Source organism: Paramisgurnus dabryanus, chromosome 1 (assembly GCF_030506205.2).
Source record: "Paramisgurnus dabryanus chromosome 1, PD_genome_1.1, whole genome shotgun sequence".
Classification (NCBI taxonomy): domain Eukaryota; kingdom Metazoa; phylum Chordata; class Actinopteri; order Cypriniformes; family Cobitidae; genus Paramisgurnus; species Paramisgurnus dabryanus.
The window spans coordinates 31,316,083-31,333,461 of NC_133337.1; the positions used below are offsets into that span (position 1 = coordinate 31,316,083).

Sequence of the window (17,379 nt, forward strand, 5' to 3'; positions counted from 1 at the left end):
TCAAATGAAAGCTCTCATTCTCAGGAATAAGGCTACAGCGTTATTTTTGTTCTATTATCAACACATATCCAACAATCATCGAATGAATAATAAGGTAAAAAATGGTCTTTTGTAAACATATGGGAAACTTGAGTGTGGACTGCCTCAGATAGCACAGATAGCCACAAATGATACACCATCTTTTATCTTAGGTCCTACTCTAAACAATGAGTCCATTCACAGCATTTTCTTTGGTTGTGTGCATAATTAATCCTTTGCCATTTATTACATATGCAAAACAAAAAATTAATATTTATATGAAAAATGTATTTTCACACCCTTTAGTAAAATGAGAATAACTTTTGAATGCGACATGCTAAAGAGTTCATTCTTTTTTTGGGTGTTTACTGTCTGCTGCTGCTAACAACCAGAACTGTCTGCAGTCTGCTAGAGCACCCAGAACCAGAGTTATACACTATCAAAGACAGTGTTTACAACATAAAAAATAAAATTTGGTGTTTCATCATATGAAACACAACATAAATAACAATATTTGTCACAAACAGCAGCTTTTTATGTAACTTCAAAGGGTTTTCTTTAAAATGATATAAAGAAATTGCATTTATTCCACTGTTATGGGGACACTTCAAATGTTTTTAGGCAGAAATTGTATACAAAAAGCGTATTATTCCTCCCTTCAGTTGGAGTAAAATAACTTTTGCATACATTATGATAGAGAAAAAATTCCTTTTTCCTCTGTAAGCTGACAATTGCTGGAATCAAACAAAACTATCTGCAGGGACCTGAGATACCCAGGGCCAGAGTTATATACTTTCAAATAAAAACTTTAGAAAAAAACATCAAAAAGCGCCTATTTATTTTTGTGTTTATTAGAGGACTGATATCACATACAACCATGTTAAGCACTTTCAACAGTGTTTTATGTAATTTCAAAGGGTTACCTGCAAAATGATACCAAACTTTTGTATGTAAACCTCTGCATGTGGGTATGGGAAGCTTTTGAAATTGGGTAGGCCAAATCCAAGCGAAAATCCCCAAAATAGCTTCAGGGTGTAAGAAGTTAAAATGAAATAAATACAGTTTATACATGTCTAACCTAATTCTATATATTCAATATTGTTGTGCAATTCAAAAATAAACCATAGGCATCAGGCCCCAGGTCCTTGGACTTTGCTTAGAGCCCCCAAATGGAAAACACGCCACTGAGTATATTGAGATTAATTATTAGCTATTATATTATTGTTGAATTAGTTAGATAATATTATTGGGATTTCTTTGGATATTTGGACTGGTTGTTGATTTAGATTGTCCTGTTGGATTTTTTTGCTTTTTGTGTTGTTATTTTGTCTTTGTAATTGTTGTATTTTACTGTGTTAATATAATAATTATAAGTCAAACTTTATGGCAGTATAGTCTTTCAAGTCCATTATTTCACTTTAAGGTGAAATGCTTGCTGTGCCATAATGAGCTGCATATAGCAGTAACAGCTCTTCCATCGAGCACTACATGCACAAACTAGTAACAGTCCACACACTAGTCAAAGTAATAGATAATCTTATTTCTTATATTATGTAATAATTTTATTATTTGTTAGGCCCCTACAATTCACCAGCATTGTGTTTTATTATAACTCATGTGGTTATTGATCAGAAATTTATGAATACATCATTTAAATTTACAAGTTATTTGACAGTGTTATCATAAAAACAAGACAATTTAAGTGGTTCTGCTTTTATTAATCAAAAATTACTGAATGACTGAAAATGCAGCTAATACACTCTCGCTGATGCAGGGATTTTTTGAAAAGTAAACGTTTTTCTCCTGATTGCAGCAGACAAACCACGCGTTCCGGCGTCATTTCGTCAGCTCCTCCACCGGCTTCCCTTGTTGTTTTTCCAAGAATAAAAACTGAAAAAACGCATTCCGTTGTTCAGTTTCCTCCCTGAACGATTGTGAAAATTGCTATGGCAGTTCGTGATCGAGCATACTGACCAAACATATCCAAGTTTATTAAAATCTCGACAGAAAATACAAAAAGACAGGCCAGTTTTACAGTAATTTAGATGTACTAACGCATTTCATGACGCAGCGTTGAGTCCCTCGAAAGGTAACCTTAAATTTATCAGCTGTCAAGAGGGTTATTTTGTTATTTATCCACTTTTTATTTGCAGCACTTCATAAAGTTTAAGATAGCAGATAAATACTTTTATTTTATTACTTTTTTGTTACAGAGATGTAATACAATAATAAATGTGTATTAAAATCAGATTGTCACCAATAAAAAATTATGAATATGATACAAATACAACAAATTATTACTTAAATGAGATATGGATGTTAAATAGCTGCTTCAATATTAAATACATTAACAAAGAATCAAAGACAATCATTGTAAATGGATCAATTAAATAAAATCATTAAAATCACGACATATGCTATACGTCAAAACATACGCAAATGACAATAATATAATACTGAATATATACAATAATACTGAATATCAGCACATTGTTTACAAGGTAAAAATATGACATTAAATTCAAATTTATAGTTCCTTTCACAATTTAGCATTTTTGCTGTGCAGCTTTACATAAAAGCACATACAGCAGAGAGAGAGAGAGAAAGAGAGAGAGAGCATAGAATAAAATTATTAAAAACTATTGTTATTTACTTTGTGGCAATGATGTTGAACAACTGGTCAGATAAAAGCTGGGTCTGCTATTGTCATGTTAATCTTGAGATACAGGCTGTGATTGCCAGAGATTCCCATCACCAGAGGCGCACCTTGTCAACAGGCAAGGCAGGCAACTGCTTGGAGCCCCGAGCCACTAGAGGGCCCCCGAGTTGGTTTCTCGGATGGCCAGCTACACCCGGTAGATGAACATAGATACTCAACATGACTGCATATCAAAATTCCGATTGGATGGAATGTTGATTGACATTGACTTAGCCCAGTCAAAATCCAACCCAGGTGGATAACTTGCCAGTTTCGAAAATGAACGTAGCGAATGGGTGACATTATATCATTCAGTCGTGCTGTCGCAGTTGATCCGTACGGATCACGACCCACGGTTTGGCTTGCGATTGCCAGATTAATACGCAAATTTAAATAGGAAAAGTTTATAATTTGCACGTGTTTGAAAGGCTTGCAAATGCTAACACTCAAATGATTTAAAACAATTTAACCGCAAAAAGGCGCTAAAGTGAGCAGCCTCGTACCCACATGTGGTTTAATGTGTCCGGTCCAGCTCCAGTCAGGCACGTGCCCAAGTGTAAATCTTGTGTGCCCCGGTGTAAATCTCAAGTTTAAATTTCAGCAGTTAACTAGTGCAATCCTTTACAAAGACAATCACGGCAAAAACGGATCTATTTGCAATGTAGTTACCAATCAGTCGCAATGACGCGTACACGCACATATTCATGTCCGCGCGCGTCTTTGCGTTCATTCGCGCACAACCGCATTCAAAAGACGCCACGCGAGTGAGTTAGCTTATGAAAACATGACGAGACTAAAGGAAGTTTCTAAATAACAATGCAAATCCTATTTTGACTCGATCATTATTGGCTTCTGTAGATGGACATCAGAAATGTTTTGTGCAAAGCAGGGAAAAGGAAGAAGAAATGAGAGATGATGAGTTCATTAAGACAAACTACATCCTCACCCTGTCAGGTCTCAAACATTATCAAACACATCTCTGGAAAACCTCTTGTCAAGTCTATAGAATTGCATTGTTGCTGAGAAAATCAACAGATGTATGTGTTATACTGTTCTGATATGAAATTAATATTTAGTTTATTAATATTTAACTCTAGGACACTAACTTACATAACAGTTAGCAGTAACTTTACTGAGATTATTTAGTATAGCAGTCATAAAATGAAAACGTTTCTGAAAACATTCTTGTAAAAATATGTTATTAATCATTGCTATCATTATATAATGTAGAAAATATTTCTCTGCTGTCATTATTTCCAAACATGTTATGCCATTTATGCATCTAAACATGTTAATAATGTTAGGTATGATGAAGATTACACTTGTATATATGTATCTTTCGCAATAACTGTTGCACTGTAGAATAGTGGGTTAAGCAAAGGACATTGTATAGAAGTTTTGCACACTTCTTGCACACAGGGAATTTTCTGCTTGGGGCCCCCATAAACCCTAGAATCGCCTCTGCCCATCACCTGGCTGTGGTCATCACTACTTGTACTGTACAAGGTTAGCCTATAGAGTTTGTTTATGCTGTATGAAAAACATTATTTGACATACGTTTTAGTATAACTTGTTTGTTCAAGTAATTAAGTTAAAGCTTCATGAAAAAAATGTGTCACTGAATTCACAAGCCACAAGCTAATGGCCGACCTGCAGCTATACTAGAAGATCTAGAAGAGACAAGAATAGTAAGCAATTCTGCCTTTACATGTAAATGTGCCCCAGAAACACACAATCTCTAAAATGCTAACAATTAATTACTACCATTTTAATGTGAAGAGGGTTTCTTTTTAAACAAACAGGATGTGTCTCTCATATCAAGTGGTCGCACTGCATAAAATACCTTCACTCCAAGCGTAAGATGACCTCACTGTGAAATATAAAAAAAGTAAATCCTAAACACATGTTGTACCACATTCTTTTGATAATTAAGCAGTTTCAGAACCAGTGTATCAACCTTAATGTGGTGTAGATACACAGAAATACCACTAGGAGGTCAAGGATTTCAGTATACCCAAAAAGTTAACTTTGTTAACTGAAGGTTGTGTGTGCATTGCATAACTGTGCTTGGAACACAAAGTAAAGAATTTAAGGATGGTTGCCAAAAATGACACACAAACTGGACTATTTGATCATTCTTTGGAACACATTGAGTAAATATTTCCATAAACTCTACATTGTAGAAAAATATTTTTTGGTTCATCCTTAAAAAGTTGCCTGGTTGTGTTAAAATGTTAATTCAAGAGAAAAATATTAGTTAAAACAAAAAAGCTTTGTATAAAATGTTGTTAATACAATTTTAAGGCAACCAGGTACCTTTAACTTGAACTAACCAGGTATTTAATTAATGATGAATTTTTATCTTAAAATGTAATGTGGAAAAAACCCATATGAAAGCATGACAGCAAGTTTAAACTGCAAGAATAAGAAGTATAATTAGATAGTGCCTTTAGGTAACATAATCCAGATATGAAGAAATTGTTTTTGATAAACTTTTAATTTAAAAACAACCTGTACTTTTTACATGGCTCAATTTTAACACAATGCACAACATTTGCTTTATTGATTTGAGAAGTTTTCAGAAAGGTTTGGTAGTTTTTAAAGTTAATTTCAAAGATATTTTAAAGATTCTAAAGATAAGATTAGAAACAAATGTGTATATGCATGTAGTACAATCATAGTAATTTTGAAACAGATTGATTTTTCATGTAGTAGGGTGTGGCACAAATGTAGCTCTTTTTGTTTGAACAGGTGTCATCATTCCAGCAACGGTCAGCTGTGGGATAAGATGATTTTTTTTTTAGTTTGAATAAAAACATAAATCAGCAATGATCAAGAGGCATCTGAGCAAAATGTAAATGTTGTTGCAAAGGGTCTAAAGTGTGTCCCAGAGTGCCGGCGTCCTGCAGAGATAAGCTCCAATTTGTCTCAGCACATCTGCCTGGATGTTTCTAGTCAGAGCAATTTAGTTACAGAGTCACGCCAACTCCATTCTCTCCAATGGAACAGTATTTTTACAGCAATGGGAAATGGACCGGTGGAAAAAGTTTGGGAACCACTGGCTTAAAAGGACACTCAACTTTTTTGAAAATAGGCTTATTTTCCAGCTCCCCTAGAGTTAAACATTTGAGTTTAACCATTTTGGAATCCATTCAGCCAATCTCCAGGTCTGTCAGTACAACTTAACATAAATGACCAAAGAGTTTCAATATTTTTCCTATTTAAAACTTGACTCTTCTGTACATTGTTTACTATGAACGATGGAAAATTTTAAGTTAAAATCTAAATTCCGGCGTAATAATCTGGACTTTGCTGCCATACCATGGGTGCAGCAGGCGCAATGATATTAGGGAGTACCCTAAATAGTCCCCAGCTATTGAAAATTACCAAGAAGACTATTTTCTGGCGCTGCGTGATATATTTGCGCCTGCTGCATCCACGATTATAATTACTCCGGAATGAGATTATTAGCCATATTGACCTAGAAAATCTTAACTTTTAATTTTCATAAATTTTTACTTTTAATTGAACAATAGAAGAGACAAGTTTTAAATTAGAAAACATTTTGAAACTCTTTGGCCATTTTTGATCATGATGCTAATGGTCTAATCAGTTTTAATGAATTATGCTTAGCTATGCTGGAAAGGGTACTGCCAGACCTGGTGAATGGCTGAATGGATTACAAAACGTTAAAAATCAATTGTTTAACTCTAGGGGAGCTGGAAAATAAGCCTATTTTCAAAAAAGTGGAGTGTCCCTTTAAGACCACATTTTTTAACAGAGATTTTATTATTTTTGTTTATTTAAAAATATATTTTGGTCTCATAACAAATTGTAACAATTTTGTGATATGTTAAGCAGTTTAAAATAAAATAAATCCATATGTCTAACTTAATTATATATACTCATTATTACTGTTGTGCAATTCAAAAAATGAAAACCTTAGGCAATGTTGGGGCATGGGGGGGCCCCAGGTCCTTGGACTTTGCTTAGGGCCCACAAAATGGTAAAAAACACCCCAAAGGCACATACCAAACAGCTGACCATTCTAATCTTCCCTTATTAATGGATTTTATTTCTCAAAAACATTGTTGATGGAACTAAAATACTATATTGGTGTGATATATAAATATTGTAAATCAACGCATTTCTTGACTATTCAAAAAAAAAAATTCACTGCTCTTTGCATCTAACTCAATATATTTCAGTAGCTCGCTATGAGCTTTCAGGAACTAACTAAAGTCTCCATGAATCACATGACGGCAAAGCTTTTTGGATCCGGTTGGCAGAACTCTAAGAAAACAGAAAACTAAAGGGCTCTGTTTCATCATTATCATGCTTATTAAGACTTTAATTACCTGCTTCAGGTGTGTTTGATCAGTGTTGGAGCTTAAATCTGCAAAACACCGGCCTTCCAGGATATTTTAGTTCTTTCTTTATAAATTTACAGACATTTCTAAAATTCTATTTTCACTTTGTCATTATGGCGTACTGAGTGTAGATTAATGAGATAAAATGATTAGTTTGCAACATAACAACACTGAAAAAAGTGAAATAGTTCTGACAACTAAACTATAGCCTCAATACAAAACAAAACGCTATAAAATGTTAAGCGTAATTGTATGTGTAATTGTAAATAAAAAAACATTCTTACGGCTATAGTTTATATCCAGGCAGTGCCTTTTGTCATAATTATTGTCAGGTTTTGTAGGGCACCAGTTGGTATAGTAAAATGGAGATCCATCAGTCCACATCCATTGTTCTTTCTAATGAGTGAAGAGAATCAGTAGAAAGAGTTTACTAATAATGTATTCACACTCATTAACAATATAATTTACATTATATTGTAACAATAAAACATAAGCTATTGTATCTATAGAAAAAAGTATTAATTTCAGACTAGCCAAACAATTTCAGCATTTCAGAGCAAAATGACTTACAATTTCACCATCATGACCACCAATCCAAACATGTCTGTCAACATGAGGCACAATCAGACTCAGGAGAAAGTTGTTTTCCTCTATATCGTGCACAGATGCAAGATTTGCACCATAAAATTGACAGTTTTTCTAAAAGAAAGAGAGAGAGAGAGAGAGACAGAGAGAAAATCTAATCTGTTTAACTTAAATCATGACATGACACAGAATATCCTTGAACAATTTCTGAATAACTGAATAACAGTACCTCAGCCGTGGCCCAGTCAACTGACTCAGAGAAAAATTGGTAGCATTTCATCCAAAAAGGTGTCCATCCATAATAGCAGTCATCTTGAGCTATACAGTGAATACAATATTGTTAATATAATATTAGATGACATCAGTTTAATGTTTCTGTGTATAAGTGCTTTAACAGTTGCTCCTGTTACATAAAGTTAAACTTCTTAAAAGACAATATGGGAATATCATCTGGAATATCAAATCTTGTAAATGTCTTGGTTACCTGCTGCATTCTCAACAGAAAAGACCAAGAAAAGAAGCACAAGAGCTCTCATGACGGCCATGATGAATCTGAAAAATGAATTAACAGGAAAAGTGACACATCTGCACTCATATGCACTGCTAAAGTTGATGTTACAAAAACTCACCTTTATGTCAAATCTTCACTTTCAGAACTTCAGGGTAGATTGGGTGATGGTCAATGAGGAGTCCTATCTTTTATAGTTCAGAGGGAGGGATTCAATATCACAACATGTTTGAAGGTAAAAAGGTAAATCTGAATACCAGGAACTTGTACATGAACATTCAGATAAGAATTGTATTGCAGTCTGCTTGATATACAGACAGACAGACCTTTTGCACAAAAAGTGTGTTTTCATGGCATTTTTTTTTCAAAATCAGTGCCACTGGTTGGATGTGTTATGTAATGCAATGACGTGTCATGTATAATTTCGTTCTGTAAGTGTTGATAACCAGCCAACATACCTTTATATAATCATGTGAATAATTAACTAAAGTTACAACAAAATACTTTGATTGGGATCGCCTCTTTCCCTAAAATTGTTTCTTTAGGCTGAAAAGTAGAAAGTGATTAAAACATCATGATTACAGTATGTGAGCTTGAGGTCTACATGCTTCATGGTGAAATTATTGAATATATTTTTAAGAGTAGGATATGCAGGTACATTTGACAGGTTAATAATTAGTAATCCTATAATTTTTTTGCAAAAACTTACACCAGGGCGCTATAGACACAGTCTGTATTGATGCTGGGCAGGGCTTTTTCTTCATTAGCTCGAAAACGTTGGAATTCTCTACCATTTGAGATAAGGCAAGCTAAATCTTTTGGTATTTTTAAATCTCAGCTTAAAACTCATTTTTTTTTAGATTAGCTTTTAATTGATTTATTGTCTTTTGTTTATTGTACAGTGTAAGCCTATTATGTCTCTTTTAAGCTTTTGGTGTGCTGTATCTTTGTTGTTTTAATTGTTTCTGTACAGCGCTTTGAGATGTACATTTAAAAGCACTATAGAAAATAAAGGTTATTATTATTATTATAATGTGGCAAGACCTACAACAAATCATCAACTACACAGGACCACCATCAGCTTCTCAGAGACCACGCTGGATGACCTTAACCAATTCAACGCCGGCTTTGAAATCTCTAGCTCTTACTCCAGCATCAGCACAGAAAGAAAAACACACACACATAACAATACTCTACACACTCTTCCCTCATGACTGTCTCACCTCCAACACAAATAACATTATCCTGAAGTCAGCAGATGACACGGCAGTGATAGGTAGTATCACTGACGGGGAGAAAATTGTTTGAGGAGGAAGCCAGTCTGGTGACATGTTGTGAGAACAATAACCTGGACACAAAAAAAAGAGATGATAGTAAACATGAGGAAGAAGAGGGGAACTCATCAGCCAATGTTCATCCAGGACCTTGAAGTTGAGCAGCATTAAATATCTGGGCGTCCACATCAGCGAGGACCTCACCTGGTCACCACCCAGCTGATTAAAAATACACAATAGCAGCTGTACTTTTTGAAGAGGCTGAGGATATTCGGAATGTCACCTATGATCCTCAGCAACTTCTATAGCTGCACGGTTGAGAGCATCCTAACCAACTGCATCACTGTTTGGTACGGTGGCACTACTGTAATGACCGCAAGCGCATGCAGAAAGTGATAAAGACTGCTGAGAAGATCACCAACACTCCATTCATCCGCGCAGTTTTGTTGTAGAAATATCCATATTTAAAACTTTATAAACTAAAATAAATACCTTCCGGTAGCACCGCCATCTTAGACTCCCCTGTATTCAGGAGAGAGTATCAGCGTAGTGTACGCACTTTTGACGTATGAAAAAAACCTGACCATATGCAACACTGCTTGTTAATGTACTTAACTGTGAGCAGTTTCATATACAAGTTTATCATGTGACATCTCATAACATGAGAGAGATGTATTTAATCCATCATTTAGCATGTTTCTCTTTGTTTCTCTATTGTTGTTTTGTTTTATACTGTATATAATTTGATGACTAAAGCATGACACCAAGTAGGACTGTCTAACAAGTGATCAGATATTAGTGCCAAGGTAACATTTACTTAAACATAATCCAAATATGAAGATATTGTTTTTTTATATAGTTTAAATGTAAAAACAACCTGTACTTTTTACATGACTAAATTCTGACTCCACAATGCACAAGATTTGCTTTATAAATGCTTTTATTGATTTGAGAAGATTTCAGAAAGGTTCAGTAATTTATAAAGACAATTTCAGAGATATTTTAAAGATTTTAAAGATAAGATCAGAAAAAAATGTATAGGCATGCAGTACAATCATAGTACTTTTTATACAGATAGATTTTTCATGATTTCAGAGGTTTGGCACAAATGTAACCCATTGTGGTTGTTGTACAGGACTCATCATTCCAGCAATGGTTAGCTGTTGGATAAGATGAAAATAAAATCAGTACTGATCATTACCAGTGTAGTTTGAATAATAAAAAAAGTAATATGAGAAACAGTGCATTCAGTGTAGTACAGTTAACTTGTGTCTTGCTAGCATTACTTAGATAATGTAATACGTTTTCTATAGATTACATAAGGCAAAAGTAACACATTTTAGTTTCAAAATGTAAGACTTTATGTAACAATTTCAATTGCTGTATTTTTGTCAATCATTCTATAGTTTAAGGTGTTTTTTTTTCATTGAAAGTGACAAAATAGCAGCAACACTCCTTTTTTAGTGTAGTGTTAAGATGTGTTCTTTAAATGCAAAATTATTTTAAAAGATTTACTGCCTTCCGCAAAATAAACAAATACATGTCCACCCTCTCTGTCCAACTGTCCTTTATTTAAATATTTTTTCAGAAACATGCACATTGTTGGAAGAAAGTTGTCAATATATTTATTTATAACCTTTTGTTAAAAAAATTATTTGGCCTAAGAGAAGTGTCCTTTTTCACCAACCTGAAACATTTCAGCAATGATCAAGAGACATGGGAGAAATTTGAGCTAAATTTATGTGTTGTTGCAAAGGGCTTAAATAATTAAATGTAAATGTGATATTTAAATGTACATTTTTAAAATTCTGTTTTTGCTTTGTCATTATGGGGTACAGAGAATAGATTTATGAAATAATTTATTCAAACAATTGTACTATCAGGCAAAACAAAATTGAAAAAATAAAATGAAAGGTATCTGACATCTAAACTAGCTTATTTCATACTAAATGCTATAAAATGTTAAAATTTTGATAAAAACAGTAATGATAGAAGACATTCTTACTGGGAAAGTTTATCTCCAGGCAGCTCTCAGGACCACCATAATTGTTAGGTTCTCCAGTGCAAAAGTTGGTAAGATCAAATTGAGATCCATCAGACCACAGCCATTGTCCATCCTAATGAATGAGGAGAGTCAAAGAGTTTACATCTATTCATTAATCTATTCACACTCACAATTATATAATTCAGTCATTTAGCCTTTATCGTAACAATCTAACGTAAGTTATAATTTTATATTAAAAGCATTACTTTCAGACTAGCCAAAATGAATCTAAATTATTCACCATTTCACCATCATGGCCACCAATCCAAGCACGTGTGTTAGCAGGCACAATCAGACTGAGGAGAAAGTTGTTTTGCACTGTACTGCGCACTGATGCAAGATTTGCATCAATGGATTGACAGTTTTTCTAGAGAGAGAGATATTATTTTATTGCAAATCTAAAATCTAATCACATGACATTGAGTATTCTTGAACAATTTTAATAACTGAATAACAGTACCTCAGCTGTGATCCAGTTAACTGACTGAGGGAAGAATTTGTAGCAATGCACACTAAAAGGTGTCCATCCATACGGGCATTTCTCTTCAGCTATACAGTGAATAAAATATAAGTAATATAATATAAAGTCACTTTATCAGTTTTATGTTTCTGTGTAGAAGTGATTTAAATGTTGCTTATGTTCTCATTTTACCCAAAGTTACACTCCTTCAAAGTTTCATGGGAACCCATTTTAATGTGACTTTAATGGGAATATAATCTGGAATATTAGTTGCATGGTTTTGTAAATCTTGTAAATGTCTTGGTTACCTGGTGCACTCTCAACAGAAAAGACCAAGAAAAGAAGCACAAGAGCTCTCATGATGAATCTGAAAATGAATTAACAGGAAAAGTGACACATCTGCACTCATATGTACACTGCTGAATAAAACTCACCTTTATGTCAAATCTTCGCTTTCAGAACTTCAGTGTAGATTGTGTGAGCCAATGAGGAGTGCTATCTTTTATACTTTACTTCACAGGGAGGGACTCAATAATAAGAAGACTGAAGATAAGTAAGGTAAATCTGATCATTAACTTATATGTACTTTGATGAAATGTGATGGTTATCAAAATAAACATCCTGATCTGACACATGAACACGCTTCTGTTTTATAGCTTATGCAACTATTTCTTTCAGTATATTTTGATATTAATTACATTTATATGTTTTATGTATTCTGATTGTATAACTCTACCTTTACATTAGATTATTGTTATTTTTATACAACAGCTATACAACAGTTCTTTCTCGAATCTGATTGGCTTAGGGCCCTTCCCAGCCGTGTGATATACACAGGTTTCCTGTTTACAAACATTACAGGGTGCGCGTGCATCCTGGAGGCAGAAAGCCCGACTGGTGAGCTAGCCCTTACATAAAAGTCACATGAATTTCACATTGTTTTTGGAACATTTTTGTGTAAATCACATGTGAATTTTTGTGTAAAATTCATGTGTTTTTTTCATATATATATTATCACCTGAACTAGTTTTGAATCCACACTTTATGACCAAGAAACAGAAATATTGAGAAACGGCTATTCCATCTATTGAGTCATTATGACATTCAAACAGCTGAAAGGGTTACCTGTCATTCTGGCCTTCAAATCCGTGGTGGAAATAAGTAGTTCCCCAACAAAGAGGCTTTTAAAATCACTCTATTGTTGTTTTCTAGTTTTCCTTTTTTCAAACATGTGCAGTCGAACTGTTGTATATAAAAGCAAATGTTCTCTAAAAAATTAATGCATGAAATTTTGAAATACCGAAGGGGCATTGACTAGGCCATACGGCATCACTAAATGGCCAGTAGGGATCACAAATGCAGACTTCTATTCATCTTCGCTGTGTATGCGCACTGGGTTGTAAGCCCTCCATAGTCAATATGGTACTTGACTGTAATTATTTCAAAATGGTTGGGACGAGAGGATCTGAACGGTAATCCTATTTATCATTAAGACTGATTAATGGTAAACAGATGATCTAGTGAATTAACACATATTAAAGACAAATGCTCAGCCAGTCAGTGTTTAAAAACACTTGAAGTTCTAATAGTTTCAAGTCTTCAAATTTGTGACTGTAAGGCGAAAAGAAGAAAGCGATCAAATAACTAGAATCATGGAGTCTATTTGCTTGTAAAATAAATGTATTTTTTATGTAAGATAAGATCATAAGAAGATAAGACTTATCTAGATAAGTCAGATGAACTTGTTAATATTTAAAAAAGGTGTGTTTTCTTATGAAAGTAAATTTTCACTGTAGCGTGTAGACATTGATATAGTTCTTGGGAAAAGATCATCTGAGCATGTGATCATGAGGGGGGACAAAGACACACACACAAAACAATATTATGATTATCACATCTTCACTGTAAACTGTAAACACATCATTGCTACTAAAACAAAATTCCCATCACTTTCCAAGTCACAGGTTAACAACAACATTGTTAGTAACAATTATTATCACGTCACAGATATTGTTTATAATGCTGAATTTACAGTAGAATATTCCTTTGCATATAAAATGCTTTCTTATTTTAAGAAGGTCTAATCTGTCAAAAATAATTTTTGCTTACTTAAATGTAGAAGAAATCGGTCATATTTAAAATGTATACAAATAAAGCATGCAGCAAATGCACCCTTGATAAAAGACCTTTTTAAGTCTTTGCACAATGTAGTCTTTACACATTTAAAAACAAAGAAAAGCTGTTATAAGCTGAACCCTAAAGAGAAATAATTAGAAATATAGCTGACATTCGAATTGACTTCACAAGCTGTGTACAGAACGTCAACAACAGTCCATTTTGTACGGATGCTGTATTGACATCTATATCTTATCTGTCTGTTAAAGATTATTGCACTGATATCTGTTGGGATTAATTTCAGGAACAGTAATCCAGGGGATAATTGATAGTTGAGTTTTTATAAATTAAAAAGTTTAATTTAAAAATAATTAATACAAACATTCAATTGGAAAACAAAAAGGAGCATTTTATTAAACGTTCAGAGTCATTTAATGTCAAAAGGGAGTAACAAAAACAGTGGACGCAAACGAAAAACACCAGGAGGGGTTTTAGCCCAAAATAATAAACAAACCCCCCTCCGAGTCCTAAGGGTATTAAATCTGCAAATTTACTGAGAAAATGTCAAATAAAAGACAAAAAAAACCTCTGCCTCCCTAACTAGGGAAAAACAGGAGAAAATGTAATACAAAAAGTAAAAGTGGGCACCCACCTCCCTACAGGCTTCCAGGTAAACAGAAGAAAAAGTTCAGGTAAGAAAATAAAGTTTCAAATGGGCTTCAACTCAGAAACTCTCAACAATGTTAGTTGCTTAAAACTCTTCAACAAGTATATTCAAAATCAACAGTGTTTATAAGTTTCATGGGAACGAAACAAGCTGTATTGTCCCTTTTACTTATTTGAACACATAATCGACATGAAATGACACATTTAATAAATATGGGGTCCATGCACCTCCACTCTATGCATTAATGGGAAAAAGGTTGAAGACTGTGATATTTGTATTGATCTTCTATTTAATCTTATTGCGGTACAAGCACACGCTTTATTACAGGACTTTGTTCTTGTCAGTACTTCATAAAACAGAATAATTAAGTGTTTTATATTGTAACCAGTTTTTTAACCAAGGTTATTGCTGACTTATGCCTAATGGGTAAGTCCACCTCTGAGTAAAGTATGACACAGCTGGGAAGGGCTCTTAGCCAATCAGATTCAAGAACCAGAAATATATAAATATAATACCTTCGTGTTTTTCTCATCTCAATAACTATAAACTGAACTTATTGGAAGATTTAATTTTTTCTTATACTAAATTAAATGAATCATGTTACAGTGTCTATATATGTGTTTTTGTAATGTGTTAACCCCAAATTCACTACCAGTAAATAACCTGCCAATGTGCAACACTGCTTGTTTGTAATGTCCTTAACTATGAACAGTTTCATATACTTTATGTACAAATAGAAACAGCATATATATATATATATATATATATATATATATATATATATATATATATATATATATATATATATATATATATATATATATAGTAATCAGAGTACTTTGGAAGCAGAATGACTTGACTCATGATCTCATTATGGTCTTAAACTTCACACGTGCATCTCATAACATGAGAGGGAGACTTTTAATCCATCATAATTTTTGTTTTACAGTTTATTTAGCATGTTTCTCTTTTTTCTTGAAATGATTATGTGGAATAATGAAAAGCTAAAGCATGACAGCAAGTTTAAACTGTAGGACTAACTGTCTAACAAGTATGATCAGATATTAGTGCCATTATAGGTAACATTTACTTAAACATGATCCAGATATGAAGAAATTGTTTTTTTGTGTTATAGTTTAAATGTAAAAACAACCTGTACTTTTTACATGACTAAATTGTGACTCCACAATGCACAGCAATGCTTTATAAATGCTTTTATTGATTTGAGAAGTTTTCAGAAAGGTGCAGTAATTTATAAAGATAATTTCAGAGATATTTAAAAGATTTTTAAGACAAGATCAGAAAAAATGTATAGGCATGCTGTACAATCATAGTACTTTTAAAACCGATTGATTTCTCATGATCACAGAGGTTTGGCACAAATGTAGCTCATTGTGTTTGAACAGGTCTGATCATTCCAGCAACGGTTATCTGTGGGATAAGATGAAAATAAAATCAATAGTGAACATTACTGTTGAAGTTTGAATTAATATATTTAATTTACCACAGGTAGATAAATGAGGTGTAAAACAATTCAGCAATGATCAAGAGAAATTGGAAACATCTGAGCAAAATTTCAAGTGTTGTTGTTGCAAAGGGTCAAAATACTTATGTTAATGTGATATTTCAGTTTTTTCTTTTTAATAAATTTACAGACATTTCTTAAAAAGTTAAAGGCATCTCAGTGTAGTGAACGCCCATTTTCTGACAACTAAACTAGCTTATTTAATAAATGCATTAAATTGTAAGATTTTATTAAAAACAATAATGATAGGAGATCATTCCTACTGTTAAAGTTAATCTCCAGGCAGTTCTCTTTGCCCTGAAAATTGTCAGGTTGTCCAGAGCACCAGTTGGTGAAGTCAAATTGAGATCCATCAGACCACAGCCATTGTCCTTCCTAATGAGTGAACAGAGACAGTAGAAAGAGTTTACTAATAATCTATTCACACTCCATTAATTAAATCATTTATATTGAAACAATCTGTTTCATTTTAAAAGCAATAATTTCAGACTAGATGCATTTCAGAGCAAAATTATTTACCACTGCAGCATCATGACCACCAAGCCAAGCACGTGTGTCAGCAGGCACAATCAGACTCAGGAGAAAGTTGTGTTCAACTGTATTGCGCACAGATGCAAGATTTGCATCAACAGATTGGCAGTTTTTCTAAAGAGAGAGAGAGATTATTTTATTGAAAACATAAAATCTAATCTGTTTATCTTGGATAATGACAGGCCATTATATCATTGAACAATTTCTGAATAACTGAATAACAGTACCTCAGCTGTGGCCCAGTTAACTGATTGAGAGAAGAATTTGTAGCATTGCACACCTAAAGGTGTCCATCCATATGGGCATTTCTCTTCAGCTATACAGTGAATAAAATATAAGTAATAGTCACATTATCAGTTTTATGGTTCGGTGTAGAAGTGCTTTAAATGTTCCTCCTGTTATTCTAAAGTTATCTATAAAGTTACACTCCTTTATGGGAACATTTAATCGTAATTTTATGGGAATTTAATCTGGAATATTGCTTGTATGGTTTGGTAAATCTTGTAAATGTCTTTGTTACCTGCTGCATTCTCAACAGAAAAGACCAAGAAAAGAAGCACAAGAGCTCTCATGACTGCCATGAT

At 33.5% G+C, this 17,379-nt stretch overlaps 3 protein-coding genes across 3 annotated transcripts; all 3 read right to left on the minus strand.

The window, feature by feature from the left end:
- Positions 1 to 5,194: 5,194 nt before the first annotated feature.
- On the minus strand, positions 5,195 to 8,456 carry LOC135779092 (galactose-specific lectin nattectin-like). The gene is made up of 6 exons (XM_065289746.2): positions 8,301 to 8,456; positions 8,156 to 8,223; positions 7,901 to 7,989; positions 7,657 to 7,785; positions 7,371 to 7,482; positions 5,195 to 5,492 (listed from the first exon to the last, which is right to left on the minus strand). Exons 2-6 carry the CDS (start codon positions 8,214 to 8,216, stop codon positions 5,392 to 5,394), a joined length of 492 nt encoding a protein of 163 aa, XP_065145818.1. The 5' UTR covers positions 8,217 to 8,223; positions 8,301 to 8,456; the 3' UTR covers positions 5,195 to 5,391.
- Positions 8,457 to 10,375: 1,919 nt separating this feature from the next.
- On the minus strand, positions 10,376 to 12,415 carry LOC135779099 (ladderlectin-like). The gene is made up of 6 exons (XM_065289755.1): positions 12,392 to 12,415; positions 12,266 to 12,324; positions 11,958 to 12,046; positions 11,739 to 11,864; positions 11,459 to 11,570; positions 10,376 to 10,613 (listed from the first exon to the last, which is right to left on the minus strand). Exons 2-6 carry the CDS (start codon positions 12,315 to 12,317, stop codon positions 10,537 to 10,539), a joined length of 456 nt encoding a protein of 151 aa, XP_065145827.1. The 5' UTR covers positions 12,318 to 12,324; positions 12,392 to 12,415; the 3' UTR covers positions 10,376 to 10,536.
- Positions 12,416 to 15,938: 3,523 nt separating this feature from the next.
- LOC135779101 (galactose-specific lectin nattectin-like) lies at positions 15,939 to 17,379 on the minus strand. Its single transcript, XM_073814600.1, has 5 exons — positions 17,319 to 17,379; positions 17,023 to 17,117; positions 16,784 to 16,909; positions 16,528 to 16,639; positions 15,939 to 16,170 (listed from the first exon to the last, which is right to left on the minus strand). Exons 1-5 carry the CDS (start codon positions 17,374 to 17,376, stop codon positions 16,103 to 16,105), a joined length of 459 nt encoding a protein of 152 aa, XP_073670701.1. The 5' UTR covers positions 17,377 to 17,379; the 3' UTR covers positions 15,939 to 16,102.